The sequence below is a fragment of the Rhinatrema bivittatum genome, chromosome 2 (genome assembly GCF_901001135.1).
Source record: "Rhinatrema bivittatum chromosome 2, aRhiBiv1.1, whole genome shotgun sequence".
Lineage (NCBI taxonomy): Eukaryota > Metazoa > Chordata > Amphibia > Gymnophiona > Rhinatrematidae > Rhinatrema > Rhinatrema bivittatum.
In genome coordinates, this window is record NC_042616.1 from 773,628,042 (window position 1) to 773,655,073 (window position 27,032).

At 42.3% G+C, this 27,032-nt stretch overlaps 1 protein-coding gene across 2 annotated transcripts in view; it reads right to left on the reverse strand.

Annotated features, from left to right (window-relative positions):
- Positions 1 to 27,032, reverse strand: part of ADCY8 (adenylate cyclase 8) — a 546,512-nt gene that overhangs the window by 120,181 nt on the left and 399,299 nt on the right. For both annotated transcript variants that reach the window (XM_029592041.1, XM_029592040.1), the window contains one exon: positions 14,995 to 15,196. In XM_029592041.1, the coding sequence (XP_029447901.1) occupies positions 14,995 to 15,196 (202 nt within the window). The remainder of the gene's footprint in view (positions 1 to 14,994; positions 15,197 to 27,032) is intronic.

The following is a 27,032-nucleotide window of genomic DNA, read 5'->3' on the forward strand; positions in this document are numbered from 1 at the left end:
CCAACTCTCGCCCCGAGAATGCTTTTGCTCAATCTGGGTAAACTAACGCACAGACATTACATAGGCACGTGAGCTTACCATCATATCGGGCAGACACTTTTGTGAAAGGGCTTTTCTGTACATAAAACATCACAGAAGACCCTTTGAAAAGTACCATTCCCATGCTGGGTGATTCTTTTCTCTCTTTCATCTTTAAAGGCACCCCTGGTATCCCTATTAATCTAACAGCAATCATTTTTCTCATTGTGCAGACACAAATAAATTGACAAAATAAAGATATTTCCTCTGAAATGTTGTGGGTTATTTTGGGTGCTATGCTCTTTGCTGTTTCTGACTCTACAAGAGGCTGTGAGGTACTGCTGAAAGATGAAGTCCAACCCAACTTCCTTCCCAGTCCGATGCCAGCATTCACAACTCTCCTTTTTCCTCAGCCTGTCCCCAACACACCCTGATGCCCTTCCCTAGCCCTAACCCAGCAGTCCCTTCCCCCGTTGCTGCCTCACTAGCCCAGCCCCCAGCACACCCTCACCCTCTTCACCAGACTGACCACAGGACTCCCTTCCCCTTTCACCAGCTCAGCCTCACCAGACTCTGACCCTCCCCCCCCCCCCCCCCGCAGCCTGACTCCAGCAAATCCTGATCCCCTTCCTCATCTCAACCCCAGTAAAACCCTGGTCACTTGCCCCAGTCTGTCCCCAGGACACCTTAACCTCCAGCCTGAGCCAATACACCTTGACCCACTGCTCCAGGGCAACCCCAGCATTCCTTTCTCTCATCCCCAGCACACCTTCCCTCTGCATCCGCCCAATCCCATCACTCCTTCTCACCTGCTCAGCAACAGCACGCTCCCAATCTTCCTCCTTAAGTCAACCTCAATACATGCCCAACCCTACCCCACCAGCCGATTCCAGACACTCCAAGCTCCTATCCCGTTTGACTCCCCTCCCATTACTCTAAACAAAATAAACTTCACAAAAACCCTTGAAAAACCAAGCGACACAAAAGTACCCCCCCCACCCACCAAACTTGCTGAAGGAAATGCCCCCAGGAACCCTCCTGACCTCCTCCCACCCCAGCCCTTATACACTCATGAGTCCACAGCTGTTCCAGGACACTGTTTTGGCTGTGCAAAATGGCTGCCAGGGAATCTGAGACTGGTGCCATTATAGTGTATGGGTGCCACATGTGGGCTCCACCACTGCTGACAGACAGACACAGTGTTAAGCATATTTATGATAATGATGATACTCTCAATGGGCATAATTCAACAAAACTGACCTTGAAGTCATCGATAATTACCTTATACCTTATGGGGCCACTATGAGAAGCAGATTCAAAGATCGATGAGGGACAGAGAAAGGAGGGAAAGAGGGAAATGCCTTAAATTTGTAATATGGTGTTTAGTAGTAAATAAAGTTGTATTTTAGGGGCTGATTGCATTTACAAGGGATTCCGTAGAAATCAAGCCTGAAAGCTTGTAAGATGAGAATGCTACAGTGGCGGTCCATAACTGATTTTTAATCTTGAATGATTTTTAAACAAGCCCGTCTCTGATAAGCATAATCTTTTTAGTTTCTTAGCACAATTAAACTATCCAATATAAGATGAAAAAGCTCACTTTATATCTTAAAGTATTTGATTCACATCAGCATTTTGCTTCATTGCTTTGAATTTGCAAAACCCAACACAAATAATGAATGATATCCATATATCTGCAATGCAATTTCCTCTCGTCTCTTCTCATTTACTATTCCAAGAAACCTGAACCAGAGATCATATAGGGAAGGGTTGAATATAAATGCTGCCCTTCCAGTTTCAGCTTATTATGCACTACACTGTACTTAAATCAAGAGAGTGCTTTGAAGGCTGTAATGCACTACAGAGTGAGAATGAGATTTTAATGCACACCGTAGGTGCTTTGTGAGGCACCAGGGCCAAAGGATGAGTGACTTGGAAGGTGTATCAGAATCCTTTCAGGCATAACTTGAAATGTATTCTTGTAGCATATCCAGCCACTACTCCAGAGTTGTGCTTTTAAAATAGAACATGTTAACGTTTAATCCTGTCTTACTCTCTGCTTACCCAACTCAGTTCATTTTCTCTGGATGCAGAACATACTGTAATATTAGAAAGTAATGCTGAAGCTGTCTTGTCCATGGTTAGTGCTATCTCATGAACTGACTGTGCATTAAGGGGACAATTCTGAATAGCCTGGGCTACTTGCAATGCATGTGGTCACTTTTTAGTCTTTAATCAAAGGGATTGGGAAAGTCAGAGTGCTAAATGTGCCTAAACGCTTTAAAGCAAGTATTTGTGCAGGCAGCTGAGAAGGGGGATGGGGGTATACTAGCAATATGGGCATTTGAAAATGCAAAGTGTGTGCTGTATTTCACTCCCTGTTTCAGATATACTTATTCAGATATATTTGGAGAAAAAAAAAAAAAGAAAATATTAGATATGGTCTAAACAAAAGTATTTGTAGTGAAGGAGAAGCCATTATGGACACTTCACAGATCAAGGCCAAATATGAAGTGAGACCTGTGACCAGGGCCAGCGGGAGCATTAGGCGGACTAGGCGGTTGCCTAAGGCACCGGAAGGGGGCGGGACGGCAGAGTCGGAGGTCAGGGTGGCATTTTGGAATGGAGCAACGGCTGGTGGAGATGTGGGTGAGGTATAATGGAGGACGGTGGTGGGGTGTGCAATATACGGTGGTGCTTGGGTTGGAGTGGAGGAGTGAGAGAGAGAGAGAAAGAAAGGTCAATATTCAAAGCGCGTTCAGTGCTATTTAGCCGGATAAGTAACTTATGCAGCTAAGTTGCAGCTGCTGAATATGCACCTACATTCAGTGGCTGCCACTTAGCCACATAAGTTACTTATTATGCTAAAAAGTTAGCCATATAGTTTGCGGGCATGTCCTCTAAATCCTTTAGAGGACAATTTTCAGCTAAGCTATTTACCTGGGTGAAAAGTGATTTACCCGTCAAAAGAAAGAAAAGAGGTCAATATTCAGAGCTGGCCATTTAAGTAACAGCCAGCTATAGCCATATAAGTTATAACTTGCCAAGTTTAAACCTAGCTTGATGGACTTAATAACAGGGTATTATCAAGCTTGGGTAAGAGAACATTGTAGAAATTTCATCTTTGGGAGACTTTCTTCAATCCAAATGATGTCAAATCTTCACCGAGGTGTACTGTGCTGTTCGTACATCTCACTCTGCATGTAGAACTGGCCCCAAAATCCTATAATCACCACAAACACCTCACCTTGAGTTATTAGCTGGCCCTCCTATAGTGATATAAATAGTTGAATACTGTGAAGGCCTCCAGAGAGGCTCTCTCCCCCTTTCTCTTTTCCTCCCCCTCCAAGCCCAGAAATGTAATTTGCAATCTTTATCACATTAAAACTGTGCAATAGCCCCCTTCATTTCAATGTTTACCCAAAACTCTCCTCGATCCCACCCCTATGAAAAATGCACATTCACGCAATGCAATAGCATTACTATCACATGCATTATGGCGTTATCGAGGGCGTTAACGTCATAACATATTTTGATGAATGACCCTATACTTTACTTAAACGGCTAGCTTTGAATATTGACCACTTTTCACCCAGGTAAATAGCTTAGCTGAAAATTGTCCTCTAAAGGATTTTGACATACAGTACATAATAGTGTCTGCTAAATCATAATGAGGCCTATTCCCTAAACAGTTTCCTTCCATTTTTGTGTATATGGAAAACATGCTTAGTAAATAGGGTCCAATGCTTGGTATTGCTGAACTATTTTGTAATGTGTATGGCTAACCAGCTTTCACATCTGTAATTCAAGTGAAACCTGTGAGCTGTTTACCTGATGTGGCTTTATTCTTTTAGGACTACATTTTGCTGGCGTTTGGAGCGAAATAGGAAAAAAAAACCCCTCTAAATATCAACTTTTGTAAAAGCAAGTATTCAGATATCTTTGGAGAAAAAAAAAAGAAAATATTAGATATGGTCTGAACAAAATTGTTTGTAGTGAAGGAGAAGCCATTATGGACAATTCACATATCACGGCCAAATATTGTGAGAAGGCCTGTGACCAGGGCCAGCGGGAGCATTAGGCGGACTAGGCGGTTGCCTAAGGCATCAGAAGGGGGTGGCACGGCAGAGTTGGAGGTCAGGGTGGCATTTTGGAATGGAGCAGTAGCTGGTGGAGATGTGGGTGAGGTATAATGGAGGATGGTGGTGGGGTGTGCAATATATGGTGGTGCTTGGGTTGGAGTGGAGGAGTGAGAGAGAGAGAGAGATCACATGATGCTGTTACATCATCACTGCCTAGGGCGGCTTTAGACCCTTGCACCGGCATTGCCTGTGACAGCACAGTGAGAAAGCACAAAGAGGCAAACGAGGTGGACCTAATGATCCTTTACTGCTGAACATTTCTCTATTTTTGCTGAACAAACCACAAGCAACCGAGCTGCGGCCAGCATTCAAACAACTTATGTAGAAACCCAACACGAATGCTGGAATAGAGAGAGACAGTCCCAACACTTTAATTAGGTGTATAAATGCATAGTTTCTTTTATTCAAAAATTGGCAACTCCATTGTTATAATGCACAGTCTTTCATGCACACGGGGTCCCCCGACACGGACCCGTGTTTCGCCAGCGGCTGCGTCAGGAGGGATGCCCACAAGTTGGGGAGCTACCACCCAGGAAAAGATCTAGGCATCATAGTTGTTAATACTTTGAAATCATCAGCTCAGTGTCCTGCAGCAGTTAAAAAAGGAAACAGAATGTTAGGAATTATTAGGAAGGGAATGGTTAATAAAATGGAAAATGTCATAATGCCTCTGCATCACTCCATGGTGAGACTGCACCTTGAATACTATGTCCAATTCTGTTCCCCGCATCTCAAAAAAGATATAGTTGCGATGGAGGAGGTATAGAGAAGGGCAATCAAAATGATAAAGGGGATGGAACAGCTCCCCTATGAGGAAAGGCTGAAGAGGTTAGGGCTGTTCAGCTTGGAGAAGAGACGGCTGAGGGGGGATATGATAGTCTTTAAAATCATGAGAGGTCTTGAATGAGTAGATGTGAATCAGTTATTTACACTTTCTGATAATAGAAGGACTAGAAGGCACTCCATGAAGTTAGCAAGCAGCACATTTAAGACTAATCGGAGAAAATTATTTTTCAATCAACGGACAATTAAGCTCTGGAATTTGTTGCCAGAGGATGTGGTTAGTGCAGTTAGTGTAGCTGGGTTTAAAATAGGTTTGGGTAAATTCTTGGAGGAGAAGTCCATTAACAGCTATTAATCAAGTTGACTTAGGGAATGGCCTCTGCTATTACTGGCATCAGTAGTATGGGATCTTCTTGGTATTTGGGTACTTGCCAGATTCCTGTGGCCTGGTTTGGCCTCTGTTGGAAACAGGACGCTGGGCTTGATGGACCCTTGGTCTGACCCAGCATGGCAATTTCTTATGTTCTTATATTAAAAAAGAGAATGAGAGGGAGGACCTGGAATGGAAAGGGAGATGGGATCAGCAGGGATGGAGGAAAAATAGGTCTGTAGTTTGGCAAGGGGTGGGCAAGAAGCAGGAAGATATGACCAGTGATCAAAACGAGATGTGTGAGATAAGACCTGGGATTGAGTTAAGGTTTCCAACTGGCCAATATTTAGCTGGTCTATCCAATTTTTATCTGACCAGGCTGCATGCTGGCACAAATTCAGAACTAGCAATATAAAAGCTCGTAATAAGCAGGGTCATCCTCCCTAAGCTGTGATACTCTCTACCCTTATTTTTCCTGTGGTGCAAAATTCTCCTAAACCCTCCCTCCAGGCATGCTGTCAATGGAAAAGAAGTGCGAGCCAACCCAGCAGATCCCCTCTGCTCTTAGAAGCTTCTCCTCCCCTTTCTAACCCCTGCATGTTCTGCTTATCACCATGAAGACAGGAGGGGGGTGGGGCTGAAGCAGATACCATAGTTGTTCTCTCTCTCTCTCTCTGGTCCTGGGACCCCACACTGCCAGCAAATAGAGGAGAAGCAGGAGGAGAGGAGAGAGCCACCATCTAGTACCAGTCAATCAATCTGAGTGATGTGGGGGAAGGGAGAGGAGGTAAACGCTGACAGTATGGTGGGTGAGAAAGTGGTGAATACTGGGGTGGGAGATGAAATAGGGAGAGAATAGTGCTGCAGGTGGAAAGTGTGAGTGGTGAGGGACAGGTTCATATGGGGGCAGGAGAGAAGGCTGCCAACTATTAATATTTGGGGAAGGATGGGATATATCCAAGGGTATTGAGTCCTGGCAGCTCCACTGGCTGACCTTTTCACTGCTTCTTTAGAGTCAGGATTAGTTCTGAAGGACTGAAGAAGGGCAGATGTGGTTCCTATTCCTAAAATTGGAAATAAGGAGGAGGCTAGGAACTATAGGCCGGTTGGACTGACCTCTGTGGTGAACAGATTAATGGAATCACTGCTAAAACAGAGGAAAGGGCAGTTTATGGAATCCAAAGGTTTTACTAGAGGTAAATTGTGCTAGATGAATCTGATAAATTTCTTTGATTGAGTAACCAGAGAATTGGATCAAGGGAGGGCGCCAGACGTAGTGTGCTTGGATTTCAGTAAGACATAACAGTTCTGCACAGGAGACATAATTAAATGGAGTATCTTTGGAATGGAACCTAGAGTGACTGACTAGGTTAGAAACTGGCTGAGTGGGAGGTGACAAAGGGTAGTAGTAAATGGAGTTTACTCTTGAGGAGGGGGCGTGGGTGATACTAGCGGTATGCCTCCGGGATCAGTCCTGAGACTGGTTCTTTTCAACATTTTCATGAGCAACATAGTGGAAAAATTGTTGGGAAAGGTTTGTCATTTTGCGGTTGTTAGCAAAATCTACAACAGAGTAGACAGCTAGGAAGGTGTAGAAAACACGAGGAGGGATCTAACGAAGCTTGAGGAATGGTCTAGAGACTGTCAGCTAAGATTTAATTCTAGAAAATGCAGCATAATTCATTTAGGATCATAACTCCAAGGGAGAGGTACAGTGTTGGAGGTGAAACTCTTCTAAGCATAAAAGAGGAGCAAGATCTGAGTGTGATTAATTATATCTGATGATTTGAAGGTGGCCAAAAAGGTGGATAAAGCGTTAGCATAAGCCAGAAAGATGCTTGGCTACATAGGAAGCGGAATGGTCAGCAGAAAAAGGGAAGTGATATTGTCCCTGTATAGGTCTCTAGTGAGTTCTCACTTGGAATACTGTGCACAATTCTGGAGACCGCACCTTCAAAAGGATATAAACCAGTTGGAGTCTGTCCAGAGGGTGGCTACTAAAATGATCAGTAGTCTTAGTTCTAAAGCTTATGGGGATAGACTTAATGTTACCTTATGTATGCATACCCTAGATAGGGGAGATATGACAGAGGCATTTAAATATGTCAAAGGTTTTCATGCACAAGAGGCTAGCCTCTTTCAACAGAGAGTAGGCTCAAGAACAAGGGGTCATGGGATAAGGGTGAAAGGGGGTAGACACAGGAGTAGTCTTAGGAAATATTTTTTTACAGAGAGGGTGGTGGATGTGTGGAACAGCCTCCCAGTGGAAGCAAAAACAGTAGGCTAAATGCAGGAGATCTCTGCGGGAGTGATGGAATTGGAAGGGCTAGATAAATTAAACAGATAGGCATTTGGTCTTTTTCTGGCATCATATTACTACGTTTCTACGGTATCCTCTACCAAAAACTGGCAGCATGGCTGTTGGTGTTTAAAAAAGTGTACCGGTATAGAGCAGGTGACCAGGCACAGTTTTCCCTGGGGATGGGTCCATCCTGGTCATGTGCTACGTACATTTTATAAACACTGACAGTAGGAGAAAAACAACAGTAGGCTTGGAAAAGATAGACAGAAATAAGGAGGGGAGAGAAGGGGGATGAGATCCATCAGGAGTAGGGAAGAAGAAAAACACAGCATGAGGAAGGCAGAGAGGGGAAACTGACAGGAGGACAAAGTGAACAAGTACAGAATTGAAGGGGATAAAAGAAATGCAAGAGAGAGGGAGGAGAACAGAGTGTAGGAAGAAGGGGAAGAGGAGGTAGCATGCAGGAGCAAGAGGAGAGAAGCTAGGAGACAGAGGTCTACAAAAACGACAGAGGAAGTGGGAGGGGGAAGACTTATTGGGGGTGCTAGGGAGATGGAGAGATAAGGAAGGAAGCTGGAAGGGAGGTAGCAAAATATGAGGCAGAGAGATGTGGTAATAAAGTGCTATACATATTTAGTTTTATATAAATGCACTGTGGTTTAGAGTATTAAGTGTTTTAATTTCTATTATTTAATTCAATGTGTTCTGTGTAATCCGCATTGAACAACGTGGAATTGCGGAACATAAAATGTTTTAAATAAATAAATAAAGCAAAATATAAAGATTGTGAGAATCAATGAATTGCTGAGGTGGTAATGGAGGAGCAAAGAGAAGCAGAGAAGGGGGGAGATGGATAGAAGTGACCTGAAAAAGAGAGATGTCAGACAGAAGGAAGGAAAGGAGCGGTAGAAAGAAAGGAGAAGTGGCACCCAGAATCGTATATGCTAAGCATTTCCCCCGTGGACATCAGGCCCGTTGATTGGAAAGAAATGAGGACAAGACAGACAAGGTTAGAGATGAGGAAAAGTAACGGAAAACATGTAGAAGAGGCATTTTATTTGCATTCTATCTGTGGGTTTATGTGACTTTAGAGTTTTAAATTGTTTTAGCCTGCAGTAATGTGGCATTACATTGTTGGGTTTGTTTGGTGTTGTACTGTACAGCATTCATCATAAGCTGAGATGTCTGACCCACCAGATTAATACGGTGCTATTTTTCCCATATTCATGCTTGCTAATAATGCTAAAGGGATTTGAACACTTAGTTTAAGGAATTTTGGACACCTTGGAACACATTGCACGCCATCACTCTACCTTTCACCCTCACTCCACCTTAGCAGCAATCTGGCCGAGCAGAGGCCTCTCCTCTGCGACGAGGGTTTCTGTTTGGAACAGGGAGATCACAGAGGAGAAATCACTCTGGGGATTATGAGCTCACGCCATCTCTTGACCCCCACACAGGCAGACTGCAACCCCCTGCATCTTTCGCTGCTGTAGCTGGAGATGGCAGAAACGAGGGAGGGTAAATGGTGTTTAGTGGTGAATCGGCCAGCATTTGGGGGGGTGGAGGTTTCCATCGAGGTGATGGTGGGGTTTCTTTCTCAGAGTTGGCAAACCTAGGGAGCCCCCACTCCTTAGTTTCTACCGTGGATCCCAATATGTCTACCCCCCGGCTCATAACAGGCTCAATATGAAGGCAATGATTTCTTTTGGGAAGTGACTGCTGATGAGATATTAAACTGGGTAAGCAAAACATTTTGGGGAAAAGTGTGTGTGTGTGTAGTGATAATGGGGGAGTGTAGCAAGGGGATATGTCCCCTCTCTAACCTTCAATCTCCAAACGATATCCTCATTCCCATTCACCCCTTGCAGTCTAGGATTGTGTTAAGTGCTTTCTGCCAAGCAGCTCTTAATCTCTCTCCCAGCTGAACCACCCTGGAGAGAGGGAGCCACAGCACATTACCAGGATTTGTGTCTCAAGCTCTTCCTGTGCAGGCAGCCAAGGCAATAGTCTTCCTTCTAGTGGAAAAGCAGCAGGGGAGCAGGCAGCTTAGGCACGGTGTAGTTTTGAGACCGACTTGCTACCCTGGCAATCTGAGAAACCGCCTTGCAGCAACGTATGTGAACGAAAATACAAGCGGCATGGAGAATGGCTATAGTCAAAAATTAACAGCAGTTACCCCCGTAGATGCCCAGTAAGCCCAGTTGTCCATGACCTTTAAAGATTCCTTGCAGTTTCTCAGCTGCAGAAATGAAAAGACATGGGAACAAAAGACTACCTTCACTAGTCACCATGTGCTTTTGAGGTTTTTTGGGGTTTTTTTTTAATCTTTCCCTTAAAAGACCAGTGTCCAGTTATTGGAAGATTAAGAAACCGATCCTTCTGTGGAAAAATACAGGATTGTAATTTATAGAGGTGTGCAAGACATGAAGAACTAGGTCTTGATGGAAGTGAAAGGGGTGATTTGTCACAACATATTGCAAACTTTTATTTTTGCAATAAAATACAAAACCTAACTTGGATAAACCCTCTCATTTTTCTCTGTCAGACAACAGCTCTACCTTTTTTTATTTTTTTTTTATAGCTTTTAACTATTTTTAAATGTTAACTGTTTTTAAATGTTAACAGGGAGGTAGCACTCATCTTTTAAAAACTGCTTTGACATATCCAAACCTATCAACAATTACATATCCCTCTTATCCTAATGTAGACTTTTTTTTTCCTCACACACACAATCTTGTTCACTTGCATGCAAGCATTTTCCAACATCCATATATCTCTCTGTTAGGTCAAGAGCACACCTCCAGAATGCTATGGATTTCAAGGACTATAGGGAGATCAAAAGGCACATAGAGCCCGATATTCAAAATGAGCTGAGCACCTAAATTTAGGCACTCAATATAGGCCAGCTATTCATCTGACTAGATTTAGGGGCCTAAGGGGGTCATTTTCAAAGGCTTATCGCGTGCTGGGGGCGGAGTCGGGGCTGCGAGGAGGGAGGAGTCGGCAATGTCTTCACTGGCGGCGATAAGGTTAGTAATATTATCGTCGCCAGTAGCGCACCAAAGCACCACCTTTCACGGTGGCGCTATTCGGTGCAAAAGCCGGCAGCGAAGACACCACGGTGGTGCGAAGGCTGCCGGCTTTCCCAGACCCGCCCCCCCCCCCCCGTTTTCGCAGGATTCACCATAGAATGGTGAATCCAGGCTTAAGTTAGGTGCCTAGTGCTCAAAATTCAAAGCACAACTATTTTTCCCCTCCCTAACCACCCCCATAGCCACCCACTTTTTAGGATCCTAAATACAGACATCAAGTGAGTCTAACTGTAGGCACGCAGCCCTAGCAAATTTTCAAAAAGACCAATTTAAGGGTCTATCAATCAAAGTTAGCTTCATACTACTGGCACACTGCACAGCTACATTAGCAAGAATGACTTCGTTGCACTGGGTGTTTATAGCACTAATTATCACTGCTACGTATAGTAACTTATCTAGTACAAAATGTGCTGAACACATCCTCACATCCTCTATTCAAACCACATACAAAGTAAAACCACTGACAGCTTAGTACTCTTATTTTCTTTCCCACATATAGCAATAAAGAACTCTTCATATACAAGAAATGTACTGTAAAAAGTTTATTTACACAAATTAAATATGAGCTAAACTAAACAAAAGTTCCTGGCTTCTTAGCACAAACTGTACATTTGGGTCATAGGGAGGAGAATGGCTGGACTTGTCCCATGGCTGCTGCTACCAGGAGTGTCAAGAGGTCTTCCTCAACTCCTCCAGCTGCTCTCCTAGCCATAGGATGAGCAGGTCACGACGGTGCTGTAAAAGAAGTAAAACAATATAAGAAATAAGCTTCTGAGCACTTCCTTAAACCCTGTCTATCTAAAGACATCACTCATCTTAACTGCACCTGCAGGGAAAGCAGTTGGATACAGGTAGTGTGACTTAGGCCTACAAGAGTGTCAGAGAAATGAAGCAGATACAGAAGTTAGAAAATTTAGTTCTGTGAGCGACCCTCCTCTTTTAAGAAAAGAAAAACAGACTATATCTTAAATTACATACCCAATTCCAATTTTTTCAGTTCAAAAATGAACCTTCATCAGGATAAAGTGCGCACCAACAGCATATCTTATATGCAAAACAATGCATCTTCCCTCTTGGTTTCCTGTAGCATCTGCTCTCATTACTGCATAATGATGAAGTTACTCATACTGGTTGCCCTGTTAAATTTAAGAAGGTTCATCTTTCCATCCTATAATTATTCCTTTCTGTTGGCAATGGGGGTCTAAGACCTTAAAAATAACCCCAAATTCTTCCTTATCATTCTGGATAGTGGCCATGGTTAACTACTTGTGTGACTACATCCAGTATCCATGTAGTTAGCAGAAGATACAACATCTTTCTTTTTCAGTGTGATTGGGACTGTGTATAAAACTCAAATAGGTTTGGCTCTTTATAAGTTCCAGGAAGATATTTACTGAAAGGTGAACATTATCACAGCCTGAACATGCAGATATACATGCAGATATGATCGTTGCTTGCTGGTGATGAATGTGGTAGCCATGTTCCTTGAATCCTGCCATAAAATACATTTAAGGTGCAGTATATGAAATGTGGGTATATGAGCTGAGATTTTTGAGATGGAGAATCTGCTGGCTAGATGTGGACATATTGAAAGAGGAAAGACTCAGAGGTAATCTTAGGAAATATTTCTTTACAGAGAGGATGGTGGATGAATGGAACAGCCTCTCGATGGAAGTGGTGGAGACAAAAGCAGTATCAGAATTCAAGAAAGCTTGGGGTAAACAAAGGGGATCGCTAAGGAAGTGATGAGAATAATAATGCTAAATTAATTAGATGGATGGGCAGACTGGATGGGCCATACAGTCTTTTTCTGCCGTCATGTTTCTATATGCTCTAAGTAAATGAGTCCTTGTGTTAGTGGTGTAATATTGTATCCTTCTTGCTACATTTTTTTTGTGGGTAATAAATGGTATTTCCTTTTGTTATGGCTATTCATTTCATTCTACATTCATCTGCTTACTCAGAAGAGTGCCACGACAGTCCCAACTGGTTCACCGAGGCAGTTACCAATCATACAATTGACCTTCTAAAAAAACAGTTTTTACTTTTTGGACCACACTGGAAGTTTTCTTGCTCTGATTTTGGGCAAATGTGCAAAGTGATTTTTTGGCATGCTATATGCGCCACAGTTGTGTGGGTGTTTGTCATCATCTGCCATGGTCTGAGGAAGAGTCTGTGGAGTCTAAATTGTGGAATTCAAAGGAGGCAGAAGATGAGGTGGAATCTTCGGGTGCTATGCCAGCATCTCAAAGATATTGGATTGTGAACCAACCGGTAATTCAGCTGAGCCTCAATGCTTGGTTCTAATTGAGCTGGAAGCCCCAAAGAGCAGGAGGCAACTGCCACACTCCTATTCCCCAACACAGATCCAAAAGCGTAGCTGTGAAGTTGTGCTATTTGGATTTAGAGTCCATGGCAGGTTGGTTCGGGAGTGAAATGGGATGCAATGCAGCAGACCTGTGTTGTTGGCTATGTTTCAGGTTCTGGACTGTTGAAGGTTGAGGATGCCTGTGTTGTTGTGTGAGGCAGATGAATATCCCTTTCCCTTTCCTGGTTCTCGTTTGCTTTCGAAAGGCATTATATCCTAGGAAGGGTTCAAAAGAGAATGATCAAAAGTAGTAAAAAAGGAGACAAGTTATTTGTGAAGGGATTATTCCTCCTTAATGTGTGATGCTGCAGTGAGTGCAAAGCATAAAAAAAGAATAAAATTTTCCTTTCCTATTTTTGGATTTCTGCATACATAAGAAGCCTTCCTTAACTCCAAAACTGCATTCTCTTTTACTTCTAATTATATGATTTATTTTTTCATTAGGAATGAAAGATTTCTACTTTCTTTTACTTTTTCTCATTGACTGCTACATACAGAAGGTACGCCTTTTGAACATATTTAAATCAGTCAATGTGGTGATTAAGTTTAGAACAGTGTTATTGACTTCTGGCCCTTAAGCTGACATCATAGTCTGAAAATGCTCATTGACTTTCCTCCACTGAATTCCAGATGTTGGCGATGTCAGGAGAGCAACTCTGCATATCCAAAAATGGAAAATGAGAGTCATACATATTATAACAATATATTATACAGAATCTTATAACAAATTTTAAGATTCCAAGCAGAAGTCAGTCTTAAAATCCCATCTATAGAGACTTGATGTGCTTTTCTCATGATACACAAGGCCTCTGAGTAATGTTTTTAAAATCAGATAACATGATTTTCATTTGTCAAACTCAATAGATAATGTTCAGAAATTTTTCTAAATTATGAATTTGAGCGATTGAAGCAATACCTCACTGTGGTTGTACATTTTCTTTCACATTTCTTAATTAAGTCAATATCACTAGAGATGTGCTAATAATTTGGGTTGAAACTGGACCCAGAAAGATTTCTGTGAAAAATCTGAAGCAAATACACAAAAGTGCCCAAAATCTGAAGGCAAACTGACAATTCTAATAAAATTCCCTTTGGATTTTCTAAAGATCAGAAGTGAATTTCTGAAGATTTGACACAAAAATTGTGAGCCTACTAGCGATTCTGAAATCCATTTGAACTCATGAGAGTTAATTGCAAAATCTGAAAAATATAAAATTTTGTATATTTTATGGACTATTCGTGGATTTTTTGTTGCACCTGTTTTTGAAAGATTTACACATCACTAAATATTACTTTTCAACTTGCAATGTCTTTGCATCTCATAAATAACAGGTCTGACAATATTTACAAGACAGTTATATAACACAATGAAATATTTAATACATGGAACTTCTATGTTAATTAATTTGAGAACAATGGAATAATTTGCATCTAAGCTCTCAAAAGGGGTTCTACAAGGATTTTATTTATATTGTTGATCAAAAAATGCTTTCATTTGATGCTCTATATAATTGTATTTGGAGTTTTTGCTGACATTTTTGCCTTGTTGAATTGATTGCAAATAATGCAGTGTTCCAAAAGAACGTGATACCATTTACCTGTGCCAAATCCCATGTGGATTGGCAGCTCCTGAGAAACAGCTATTGTAATTCAACTCTATTGGCTCAATAAGCATGAAAAGAGCAGAGCAACGGAAGTGCTTTTATAGCGGATAATTCTCAGAAGAAAGAGATAATTAGTCAGTCTGGATGCTCTGTTTTTAAACAGTAGATGTGATACACAAGACTTAAAGCTTTTGATATTTATACTTTAAAAAAAAAAGACAAAAACATGTTTGTAGGATCAAATAAGCATAATGGTTTGATGCTCTATTTATATTTCAAGTATACATCATTAATTTTGTTTTGGATGCTTACAATATTTATCACAGCTCCAAGGAAATTAATCATTATTGATGCAAAGATGATGACGTTCCTGGCCAAGTAAGTCTCATTAATCCAGCAGCAAGTTTTCCGGAGCACTAAGGGTAAACATTTATAATCCTCCGCAGTGGTTATTAGCACAAGAGCGGCATGCAGCATAATCAGAATAGAAAACTGAATGATCATTGGCATCATCCTGTGAAAATAAAAGAACAATTTAGTACACAGTGAGATTTTCATAAAAATAAAAGCCATGTTTTCTGTTTTCAAACTTATTTTTGTTTTAGTGAGGTTCACATTAATATTTATCATAGTAAGCTAAGACAGTGCACAGCTTTCCTGAAGGTACAGTAGGAAGACTCTTTAATGTAAAATGTAGGAAATATGACATGGTATATATTTATAGTAATCAATTTTAGAAAATGATATGATACTGGCTGGCATGTTACTGTTACAAAAATACAATCTGCTGCTTTTACCTTTCCTTCACGTATTGGCAATAGACTTTTATGAAACACTGTGGGCAAAGATAAATATTAAATATTATGGGGGTCCTCATACCAGGGTTCAACTAATTTTATCTCTGTGGTCTATCCCACATTTGCCATCATGGGAATCACAAGTATTGTTCCTTTTATAGCATTTTTCCTTTTTGTATATAACATAACTACTCAGGTTATCCCCTCAAAAAGGAACAAGCATAGAATAAGATGTCAGCAAAACGGAGGAATTTATTTATCTCCCAACATAGCCATGTTTCAAATTAGATCTTCATCAGGGAAGTCTCCGTTTGCACTTGTTCAGTTTACATCTCTGTGGTGAATGTTTCCATTCCTACGCCAATGGCATAAAGTACTATGAAATGAATGACAAGTTCTAAGAGAGGGTCCCCTGATAAAGATTTGATTCAAAACATGGCCATCTTGGAAGATAAGTATTTCGATGACTGCTTGTTCTATGGTGATTCCATTCTGGGTGTACATAACTTGTGGGTCTCATGATGACAAATGTGGGATAGACCACAGAGATAAAACTGGTTGAACTCTGGTATGAAGACCCACAATATATTTTTTTAATGCGGTATGCATAATTTTTATTAATATTTCCAAAATTACATAATTCAAGAGGTCTTGATTCAGAATCATACATAGTGATAATATGAAAGAAACAAATAAAAAGGTACAACTTAATTAAATATATAATCATCAATATACAGACCATTAATAGAGAGTAATCAAAGAAGAAACATAAAGAAGAAAAAGTATATCAGAAAAATCATCCACCCTATTACATAGCTTTAAAATCAAATAGTGGACTGGTTAACCTGTTTTGAAGAAACCTCTCCAATTGTTCAGGACTGACAGTGCTTGCCGATGTGTGGGGAAGGGACTGCAGTTTTCCATTCACAGCTAAACATATGGGGATACATATTCAAAAGCCATTTAGACATATAATGGGAAAGTTATCTGTCTAAATTGCTTAGCCACATATTTAAAAGGCTTATCTGATTAAATTCTAGCTGGATACTGAATTATCCGGCTAGAATTTAGCTGGGTAAGTTGGGGGCGTTCCTGGGGTGGGAGATAGGTGTTCCGAAGAGGAGCGGAGTTATCCAGTTAACTTATCTGGCTAACTCTAGACGCGCCATAGGGCTAACTCTAACTTATTCAGGTATATTCAGTGATGCGGCTGCACCACTGAATATCCCAGTTAAGGTAGATGAATATGTGTATCTGGCTAACTCAGTGGCCGAGTATTTACCCCAAGATATTATGTACTAAATGAATTCAAACCGTTTCTCTCCATGTGGATCTCCGTGAATTTCACTATCACATTTTCTATAGGTTAATCATCACACCTACTTGAACTTAACAAATGAAGGCCTGGATTCATCATTCTATCACAGAATGATGAATCCTGTGAAAACGGCGGGCAAAGGGGGGCGGGCCTGTGAAAGCCGGCATCCTTCACACCACTGCGGTGTCTTTGCTGCTGGCTTTCGCACCGAATAGCGCCACCGTAAAAGGTGGTGCTATTCGGCGCTCTACTGACGACGATAAGGTTACTAACTTTATTGCTGCCAGCGAAGACATCACCGAGTCCGTCCCCTCACTGCCCCCACTCCTCCCCTCGCCACCCTGACTCCGCCCCCAGCATGCTATTGCACGCGAAAAGGGCGAATTGGTCGCTTGTGTGAAATGTCAGTCTCGAGGCATTCTGTATCATTATTATGAACAAGCACAACTATTCAAATCATTTGATCAAATGTAATTGGGTTTTTGGGGTGCATAACTTCCAAGAGAATTAACTTTTCAGACAAGTTTTGTATATTGGGATACTTGGACCTGCAAATCTGGAGGGGAGGCTTCTCAAGTTATTCTTGATGAAAACCTTTCCACTGGCTAAGGAATCCATATTTTACAGTTAGTTAAAAACTACACCCCCTTCTTTGTCTGACTGTGCAGCTAGAATGATGGGCATGGTCTATTTGGAATCTTGCATTGCCTCCACTCGATCATACTATATTTACACAGCAATTTCCAGAAGACTTACCACGATGATTTAAAATGCCATCTGCTGCTGCTTTTTAAATTATAGGTTAAGCCAAGGTGTGAAGCTGATTGTTTTGATTTTCATGTACACAATATTCTTTCTCACAACTTACTGCTTTAGTGGGCTATATCCTTCATTACTGGTTTGGTTGTTGTGTTATTTGAAGAGGTTAATGATACTATGCTATGTGTTGTTTATTAAGCCATTAACAATTGTTAAACCATAAAAAAGAAATTTAACATAATTTATCTTAACATAACACCTGCAAAGGAACTTGAGAAGAAAGCTAGCTCTCGATACAAGAATCCTCTGTGTATACCGAAGAAAAAGCTTCCTACTCTGTTGGCTGGTCCTTAACACATCAGGAAATATAGCCAGATGGCAGCCATGGACACTCTTTTTCTGAAAAGAAAGTTTTAAGTGTCCATTCTTTATATTATAATATACAAGGTAACCTTAAAATGAGGTCTATCCCTCATGATGGCAGAAAAGGATCAAATGGTCCATCCAATTTGCCCAGCAAGCTTCTTATGGTAGTATCTGCCTTGCTGTGACCCCCATATTTCTCTTAAGGGTAGCAACTGCCGCTCCTTGTAGTTATCCCCATAAAAAAATGTAATGCTAGCAACATTTTTACTGCGTGATGTTTTGAAAATGGACTTGGCCTTAGAAGCAGTCCTGTGCTTTTTCCCTTATGTCTGCATATCAGTACCCCAGACTGTAAAAGTCAGGGCTCTTGTTGGTTGTCGTCTGAATTCAATTCCTCTCCCCCACCCCTGCTGTCAAAGTGGAGAGCAATATTGCATTTGTATCAAAGGCTCCAAGGTTTATTAGTTAAGGGTAGTAATCCCATGCTTTCTGATGTGGGTAGTAACTGCTTCTCCATGCAGTTTACCACCATGCTTATCATTTCTCCAGTCTAGATATCAGGGCCCTTGTTGATTGTTGTCTAAGTCCAATTCCCCTTTCCCCCCTGCTGTTGAATGCAGAGCAATGTTGCAGTTGCATCAAAGCTTCAAAGCTTAGATGGTAACTTTAAAACAGCCGCACGAGCGTACTTGAACATGCGTATGCTGGCTCACATCCATGGATGCAGCCATTTTATAACACGAGCACATCCTACAAAATCAGCTGAATGCATGTAAATGTGCGCGCCATTTTATATGGATGCATGCATGTGCCGTTTCTACCGCGTAAGTGGGGGGGGGTTAATATTCATGTGCCTGATCAGTTAAACCAGTTCATTCCCACTTTGTACAGTTACAGGATAGAACTTCCTAACCCCTCTAGCTAACTAACCTCTCTTTTACCCTACCTACCCCACTTACATCCTACTGACTAGCCTAGTTTCTTTTGTTTTATAACTTACATGCCATCTATAGCAGAAGTAAAGTTACGCGGTAGGGGATCCCAGAGCACGCTTGAGCTCATAAATATTTACACGCTGGTTTCCATTTAAATTCCCGAAATGCCATGGCCCTGCCCAGACCATGCCCCGTCCCTTTTTTGGACTTTTTCTTTTGTGGGTGTACCAGGAGATATGCGCATCCACAGACACTTCTTAAAATGCTTGCGCCATCACCAGCCTGAGAAATGCGCATATCTCCCTGATTTGGCATGAGTAGGGCTTTTAAAATTGACCCTTTATTGTTTAAGGGTAGTAATCCCCCATAACACAGGCAATCAACAATGCTGCATTCAAATGAAAAACTCCTTGAGACCTAGAAACTGGGATAGGCAAATGATACCCAACAGCTGAAACCTCATGGCCAACTGATGGGACTGGCAGATCCATTCTCCTAACAAATCCAAAGCAGACATAGAAACTACTTTAGGAAAATTAATAATGTGCATGTTGAAACAGTGTTTATTGTTAATTCATGAAGGAAAAGAAGAAGCAAGAATACACTCTACAAACTGGATCTGTTTTTTCTTTACAATTATGGCATTCACTAGGATGTCGAAATACAATGCAATTCTTCAGCAGTCCTGAAGTGATCCTGTTGAACAATAGTATTATCATAGCCCATGGGGCTAGCCATTTAAAACTGCCATCAATTTGTTGGCTTGAAGAAGAGGCTTGTGGAGTTTTACGATTTTCTTGCTGGCAATTTTGAAAGGGCAAGAATTGTCACCTTATCGCACAACGGGGAACCCAGCACTGAAATTGTATGTGTTTAAAAATGTCTTTCCAATTGCCCATTTTATCCTCCCTTACATTTTTTTTAAATTATCCCTCCTCCAGGGCTTTTGTGTGCATTTGCAGAGGTAGAAAAATCCAGCAGCATAAATGGCAAAGGGGCATAGACTCAAACCCCTGCCTTTCTTTCAAAAGTTGCTGTTATGTGTAGTGCACTGATGTACATGGGGGATGTTCCTCCATGTTGGTAAGTATCTGTGCTCAGTTTCTAGTTGGGCTGCGGGATTAAGGGGGTTGCACTATCCAGTTTCAAACTACTGACACAAAAAGAAAATGTTTATTCCCCAGAGACAGACGTAATAAACTCCTCTTGGCTGACAAAAAGCCACACCTACGGTGAATAAGGTGCAATAAAGGCCTGAATTTAAAAAGCATTTAAATGCTTAAAATTGGATTTTACACATGAAAATGCATTTTACTTGTGTGAAGTGGGCTTTTGAAAATTACTAGAATATGTGCCATTGAATTGTCTGTAAGGTATTCACGTGTAAATGCAATTCCTTGTCCTTTTCTTTTTTAATTTGCTACAGTAGTATATTATATTTACATGCGTAACTCCTTTTAAAATTACCCCCTAAAGCATTAACCTTATCCATTACTGAGCAGATTTATTTCTTTAAAGGGGAATTTTCAAAAGTTGCATGTGTAAAAAATAGCACCTGCACAAGTAAGATAGCATAAACTCAAGAATATGCTATTTTAAAAACCTCAACATACAGGTATAAATCAGGGTCTGCGAGCAAATTTGCATGTGTAAAAAAGGGGCGGGCCACTGATGTTCTGGGGAGGCGCTGTTGCGCCACTGAATATACAGTGCTAGTTAGTTGGATAAGTTTAACTTTAGAACATCTTTTTGGCCCAACCAAATATGGACCTCAAACTTCAGCCAGCCTTGGCACATACCTCCTATTGACACTGTGGGGGGGGGGGGGGGGGGGGGGGGAGAAATCTGTCAGCCCTGAGTCTGAAAGACAGTGGCATTTGGCCAACCCTTCTATGAGCATATGAGTGTCGGGGTAGTAATGGTATACTTACCTCTGTTTACGCCGAAACAGAAATGTCTGTAATTGTCTTTGGACACACTATGTTGACATCTTTCTACAAATGACTTCTTGAGATATTAAAAGATAAGTTGTTCCTATTTGCAATCATTTAAAAAAATAATAATGGACAAGACATATGATTAAGCATAAGGCAAACAAAGGCCATTTAAGTTTGAGCCGGTAGTACCTATTATGAAGGTAATAGTTATGTGTATGCGGGTCTTTGTTATTTGACTCCAGTAATCCCCCTAAACTGTGTATGACACTGTTGCTTGCCTGAATTAAGTTTAATTTTACAATTCTCATCTAACTTTTTGCAACAGTAAAGAAGTTTAATTTTGGACACTAACCACGTAACTCCCGTATGATTATTGGCGCATACAGCATACACATCAAGAAAACAGTGCCCCTCCCCCAAGGAGAAAGACCAATTGCAAAGGGTGCCCCTTAGCACTATGAACCTTGAAAGAAAACTCCCCCCTCCAACAAAGGATCCTAGCCCTGGGGAAGAGAGAAGAGACATGCTAGCGCGAGCCAGGAGTGATTCCAGCCCTGAAGAGAAACTACATTTTTTTTATGGCCCCACCGGAGTACAGTAAGCTCCCCAGGGTGGGATTACATTTGCATGAGCTTTCATAAGGATCATTCAAGCTGTGTTTTGTAATAACTGATACAAGACATGACATAAGGAGTTATAGTAGTTGAACCTACTGGTCACTATAGCAATAATCAAAATAGATAGCTCCATCTTGGGAAAAAAAAAGGTGTAATTGATTGGAGGAAAAGAAAGCTGAGAGAATGCAGAAGGAAGAGATGAGGAAGAAAAGAATAGCATAAATGAAAGAGAGAGTACACGAGGAAGGGGAAGAGGTGATAAGGCTCAGATGGAAGAAGGATAAGAGCAAGATATCAGAAGGAATGAGGAGGGGAGAAGAGTGCCAGGGACCAAGATTGAAAGAGGTAGACAGGATAAAAGAGCACAGGATGCAAGTGAACTACCAAGAGTGCAGGAGGAAGGGGAAAGGGTGAGAAAGCACAGGAATAAGGGGACAAGGTGTTAGAAAATATCACAAGATGAAGGGGAGAGGAAAAAGATTGGTAAAAGAGCACTGGAGGAAGACTGAGAAGAGGAGAGAGCAAAAGAAAGAGAACACTGTTTAAAGAGAGAAAGTGTAAAGGAGGAAGATGGAGATAGAGAGGGAATAGGGAGAAAAGAGAGAACAGGAAACATAGAAATCAGTACTGTGTGGAGTGGGGAGGTATGAAAATACAGGTACTTAAGGAACTTCACTGGTTGCCAGTATCTTTTAGAATCCATTTTAATGTGTTAGTAATAATACATAATGTACTCTATAAACTGTAATCTGGATGCTTGAGATCCAGATTACAGTGGTATCGGTCGCAAAGGAAATTACGGTCTGTGAATAAAGGTCTTTTAGTGACTGCCTCAGTGAAGGCAGCTAGCTTGAACATGGTGCGTGAACGAGCGATTACAGTAGCAAGCCCAGTACTCTAGAAATCAATGCTGGAGGAGTTACAGCTAATGAGAGAGCAAAAGCTATTTAGGGAATGCTAAAAGCCTGGCTTTTTAAGGAGGCTTATAATGATATCTAAAGGTAAAGAGACAAGGCTGAAGACTTAAGCAGTGAGAGGGTTTAGAGGGGAAGGTCAAGAGCCGCTTATTCATGTTATATGTTTTATACTCTTTGTATTAGAATTGTATTTTCTTTATTTTAAAATTTTAGGTTTGCAACATTTGTAAGCCGCCCAGACTGATGATAGGCGGTATAGAAAAAAGAGAAATAAAATAAATAAATAGAATAAGAAGCTGGAATAAGAGTTAGGGGACTGGTAGAAAGAGGCAAGGAAGAAAAGAGTAATGAAAAATAAAGTGCTGAAAGAATGGGAGACAAAGAAAGAGGAAGAAACAAATCTGAAACAGAAAGGAAAGAGGACAGCAAGGAGAGAGAAATTAAAAAGAATTAGAAACATGACTAAAGGATGAGAAAAAGAGAGATATGCTGAACCACAGAATCAAGCCAGAGATAACAAAGGTTGGAAACTATGGGCTGGATTTTCAAAAGGTTACGTGCGTAAATCCAGAGAATTTATGTGCATGACCGGTGATACGCGCTCCGGGCCTATTTTCAAAAGGGGGCATGGCCAGAGGTTCCCGGCACAGCGGCCATTTCCTGCTGTGCCGGGGATCGCGCACCGGCCGTTGGCTGGCGTGCGCAACTTACTTCTGCTCCAGGGCTGAAGTAAATTTGTAAATAAAATAAAGGAAAAGGTAGGGGGACAGGGCGGGGAGGTAGGGGAAGGGAAGTTCCCTCTGAGGCCGCTCCATTTTCGGAGCGGACTGGGAGGGAACGGGTGAAGGCAGTGCTGTTTGGCGCACCTGCAAGTTATAAAATTGCAGTAGCGCGCGCACATGTAGGCTCGCACGCTGTTTTGAAAATCTACCCCAATTTGTACATTGTTTAGGAGGAGAGTAGAAGAGATGCACTGTGTATGAATGAATGTTTGTGTGTAGGATAGGAAATGAGGCTGGCAGTGACAGCGTGTCTTTGGGACCAAACCCCCAATTTTTTAAGTACCCAATAACATTTCTGAGGCAGAGACGCAGTACTAAAGTTATGACATGCGTACATATATTCTGAAAAGCAGAATGAAGTCTTCGGGCTTTTTGGGGATTGTTTTTGCACTTGGCAGCTTTTTCTGCTCCTTTTTCTTCCAGGTGAACTGGAACTAGGGTTGGGATCTGCAGTCATCAATTCTCATTCACAACTGCACCAGGGGGGATTTAACCCCCTCCCCTATTTGATATCCTCCTAACGTACCTAATCAGGTTATTGTAGTGACGGTTCTAGATCAGGAACCATGACCAGGGCTCCTTCTGGCCACTTGTAGTCATGGGCCCTGAATCTGGCTGCTAGCAGGTTGATATATAAGATGTGAAACTTTTTTTTTAAGGGAAAAGGTTTTTCATGTAAAACATTTTGCAGAATGTCCACAAACGTGCAAAACCACAAAAGTATGCGTATGTTGCATGAAATGTTTTTGTGAAAACCCCTTCTGCAAAAATTTCTCACTGAGTGGCATTCGTTATAGTAAACTTTCACGTGTAGTTCACTATATACAAAAGTTTTTTGAACTGGAACAGTGATAAGCTGATGTGAGGCAATAGCATCAGCTTATCAGCTCCTTGAAACGCCCTTTTGTGAAAACAGGAGAGGGAAGCAGGCTTTGTAGGCCCATTTTCACAAGAAAAGTAGCTACACCTCAAAGATGCAGGGGAATGAATAGAGTCAGTTGGTTGGCCAGCATCATTTTTAAAACGGTGGCTGAAGAGGCAGGTGTGAATAGTCTGCTCCTGCCCCAGGAAGACCCCTCATAAAAGGAAAGTTTGGAGAGGGGTCCTGGGAGAGGGATGCATGGGAGGAGGACATGGGGGAAACCAGATTTGGTCCCCGTTGCTTATTTTAAAAGGTCAAAAGAGCGCAGGGCTTCTAACATCCCTACCGGTTCCATATTGTTTTGCCCCCTGCTTTCCAAGGGGCTCAGAGTTCCTGCCTGACAGGAACATTTGTCAGCTTTTGGGGGGGAGGGGCCTATTGACAAGTTCTGTCAGCTTTTGGGGGGAGGGAAGGGGAGCCTCATGTGGGCCAAGCGATCTGGCGCCAGCAGCCCGAATAATCTTTGCACATTGTTATGGCCAGGAATGTGCAAAACTCCCAGTTCTGGAAAAGTATAAAAGGTTTCTCGCACAATTTTGCTGCGGATACAAATGACCTTCACAGCAAGCCCAGTCCCAGCTGACCTTGGGAATGAAAGACCGGACTCAAGGATGAAACTAGGGACCTTCCCACAGTGCATTGCACAGTACTGCCACTTTGTATTCATTTAATTTTCTAGCAATGGTAAAAGGTAGTTACGGTTAAAGAATGCCTGTCCCTTTGGTTTCCTCTTACTAAAGCTGGGGAGGCTTTAGTAGTGTAGTCATAAGTGAGAGAGGTTTGGGTAGTGTAGTCATAAGTGAGAGAGGTTTGGGTTTTGTTCCCCCATGTGGGCACAAGGAATGGTGCATCTTCGCTGCTTATCATCCTAAAGCACCTACTATCCTCATGGATTTTAGTTTGGAATTGTTTCCTGTCTTCTAATTTTTCCTTCCAATTTACGGGAAAGGAGTAAAGAAGTTCCCATTTAGGGGTTGGCCTCCTGTTGACCCATCTACCTCCCTCTGAAGATTGTTTGGACTCTTTTAAGCCAATTTTTGAGATGTTTCTGTGAGAAACCATCTCCCTTGTTACAGTGGATTGAGGCGTCCCTGTGTTACAATTTCCATCTAAAGCAAGGGATCCCACTAAAGTGCACTGAAGCAAAGAAGATACAACATAAAGCTAACAAGAACTTTGTTGCTATTGGGGAAAGGTTGCTTAAATGTTTGAGAAGTGCCTACCCAGCACTGCCTAAGGAGTGGAAAGAATTCAGGAAGAAACAAGGGAGAGTAAAGTACCCTCCATGAGCAGCATAAGGAGTTAGAATTTTTCACAGAGGATTTCTGAAGAATATTAAATCTGGGACTGAGTTCTGATTAAATTTTGGGACTGAATGTGTGTTCTAACCACCTTACATAAGACTTGCCATACTGGGTCAGACCAAGGGTCCATCAAGCCAAGCCAGGTCACAAATACCTAGCAGGATCCCAAGGAGTAGATAGATTCTAAGCTGCTTATCCCAAGAATAAACAGTGGATATCTGAAACTCCACCTTAATAATGGTTTGTGGACTTTTCCTCCAGGAACTTGTCCAGACCATTTTTAAACACAGCTAAACTAATAGGGGCGGATTTTAAAAGGAGCGCGAATAGCCTACTTTTGTTTGCGCTCCAGGCGCAAACAAAAGTACGCTGGATTTTAGTAGATACGCGCGGAGCCGCGCGTATCTGCTAAAAACCTGGATCGGCGCGCAAAGCTATGGATTTTGTATAGCCGGCGCGCGCCGAGCCGCGCAGCCTACCCCCGTTCCCTCCAAGGCCGCTCCGAAATCGGAGCGGCCTCGGAGGGAATCCTCTAACACCCTCCCCTCACCTTCCCCTCCCTTCCTCTACCTAACCCACCCGCCCGGCCCTGTCTATACCCCCCCCCTTACCTTTGTTGGGGGATTTACGCCTCCCGGAGGGAGGCGTAAATCCCCGTGCGCCAGCGGGCCTCCTGCGCGCCGGGCCGCGACCTGGGGGCGGGTACGGAGGGCGCGGCCACGCCCCCGGACCGCCCCGGGCCGTAGCCACGCCCCCGTACCCGCCCCCAAAACGCTGCCGACACGCCCCGAAAACGCCACGACGACCGGGACCGCCCCCGACACGCCCCCCGACACGCCCCCTCCGAAAACCCCGGGACTTACGCGAGTCCCGGGGCTCTGCGCGCGCCAGTAGGCCTATGTAAAATAGGCTTACCGGCGCGCAGGGCCCTGCTCGCGTAAATCCGCCCGGTTTTGGGCGGATTTACGCGAGCAGGGCTCTGAAAATCCGCCCCATAGCTTTCACGAAATCCTCTGGCAATGAATTCCAGAGCTTAATTATGCATTGAGTAAAAAAAACATTTTCTCTTTTAGTTTTATGTTTAAGTATTTTTTAATTACTTTTTTAAAAAAATACTCACAGAACGTAAATGTATTTCCTAGTAACTTCATTGTGTGTCTCCTAGTCAGTTTACTTTTTGAAAGAGTGAACAATTGATTAATGTTACTCATTCCATTCCATTCAGTATTGCCTCCGCTTTCCTTGCTGCCGAATGCCTCAATGACCGTTCCCTGCTAGCCCCGCTCCCTTCCTAACCCCCTTATCCAATGGCAGCGCGGCTTTTCAAACTGCCAGCTGCCATTGGTCCCCAGTCCCCCCTCTCTACCCACCCCCCCCCCTTTTCCGGCTGCCTTGCCTCTGCCCGACCCTGTGTTATTTTCGGCGACCCCGGGACATGCCCGGTTCGCCTCCTTTTCTTACAGGGGAATTGTTCCATCCCCTCTATCATTTTGGCTGCCCTTCTCTGTACCTTTTAGAATTCTTCTGTATCTTTTTTGGGATATTGTGATCAAAACTGCACACAATATTCAAGCAGAGGTCGTACCATGGAGTGATACAGAGGAATTATGATATTCTTTGTTTTATTCTCCATTCCTTTCCTAATAATCCTTGACATTCTATTTGCTTTCTTGGCTGCTGCTTCACATTGAGCAAA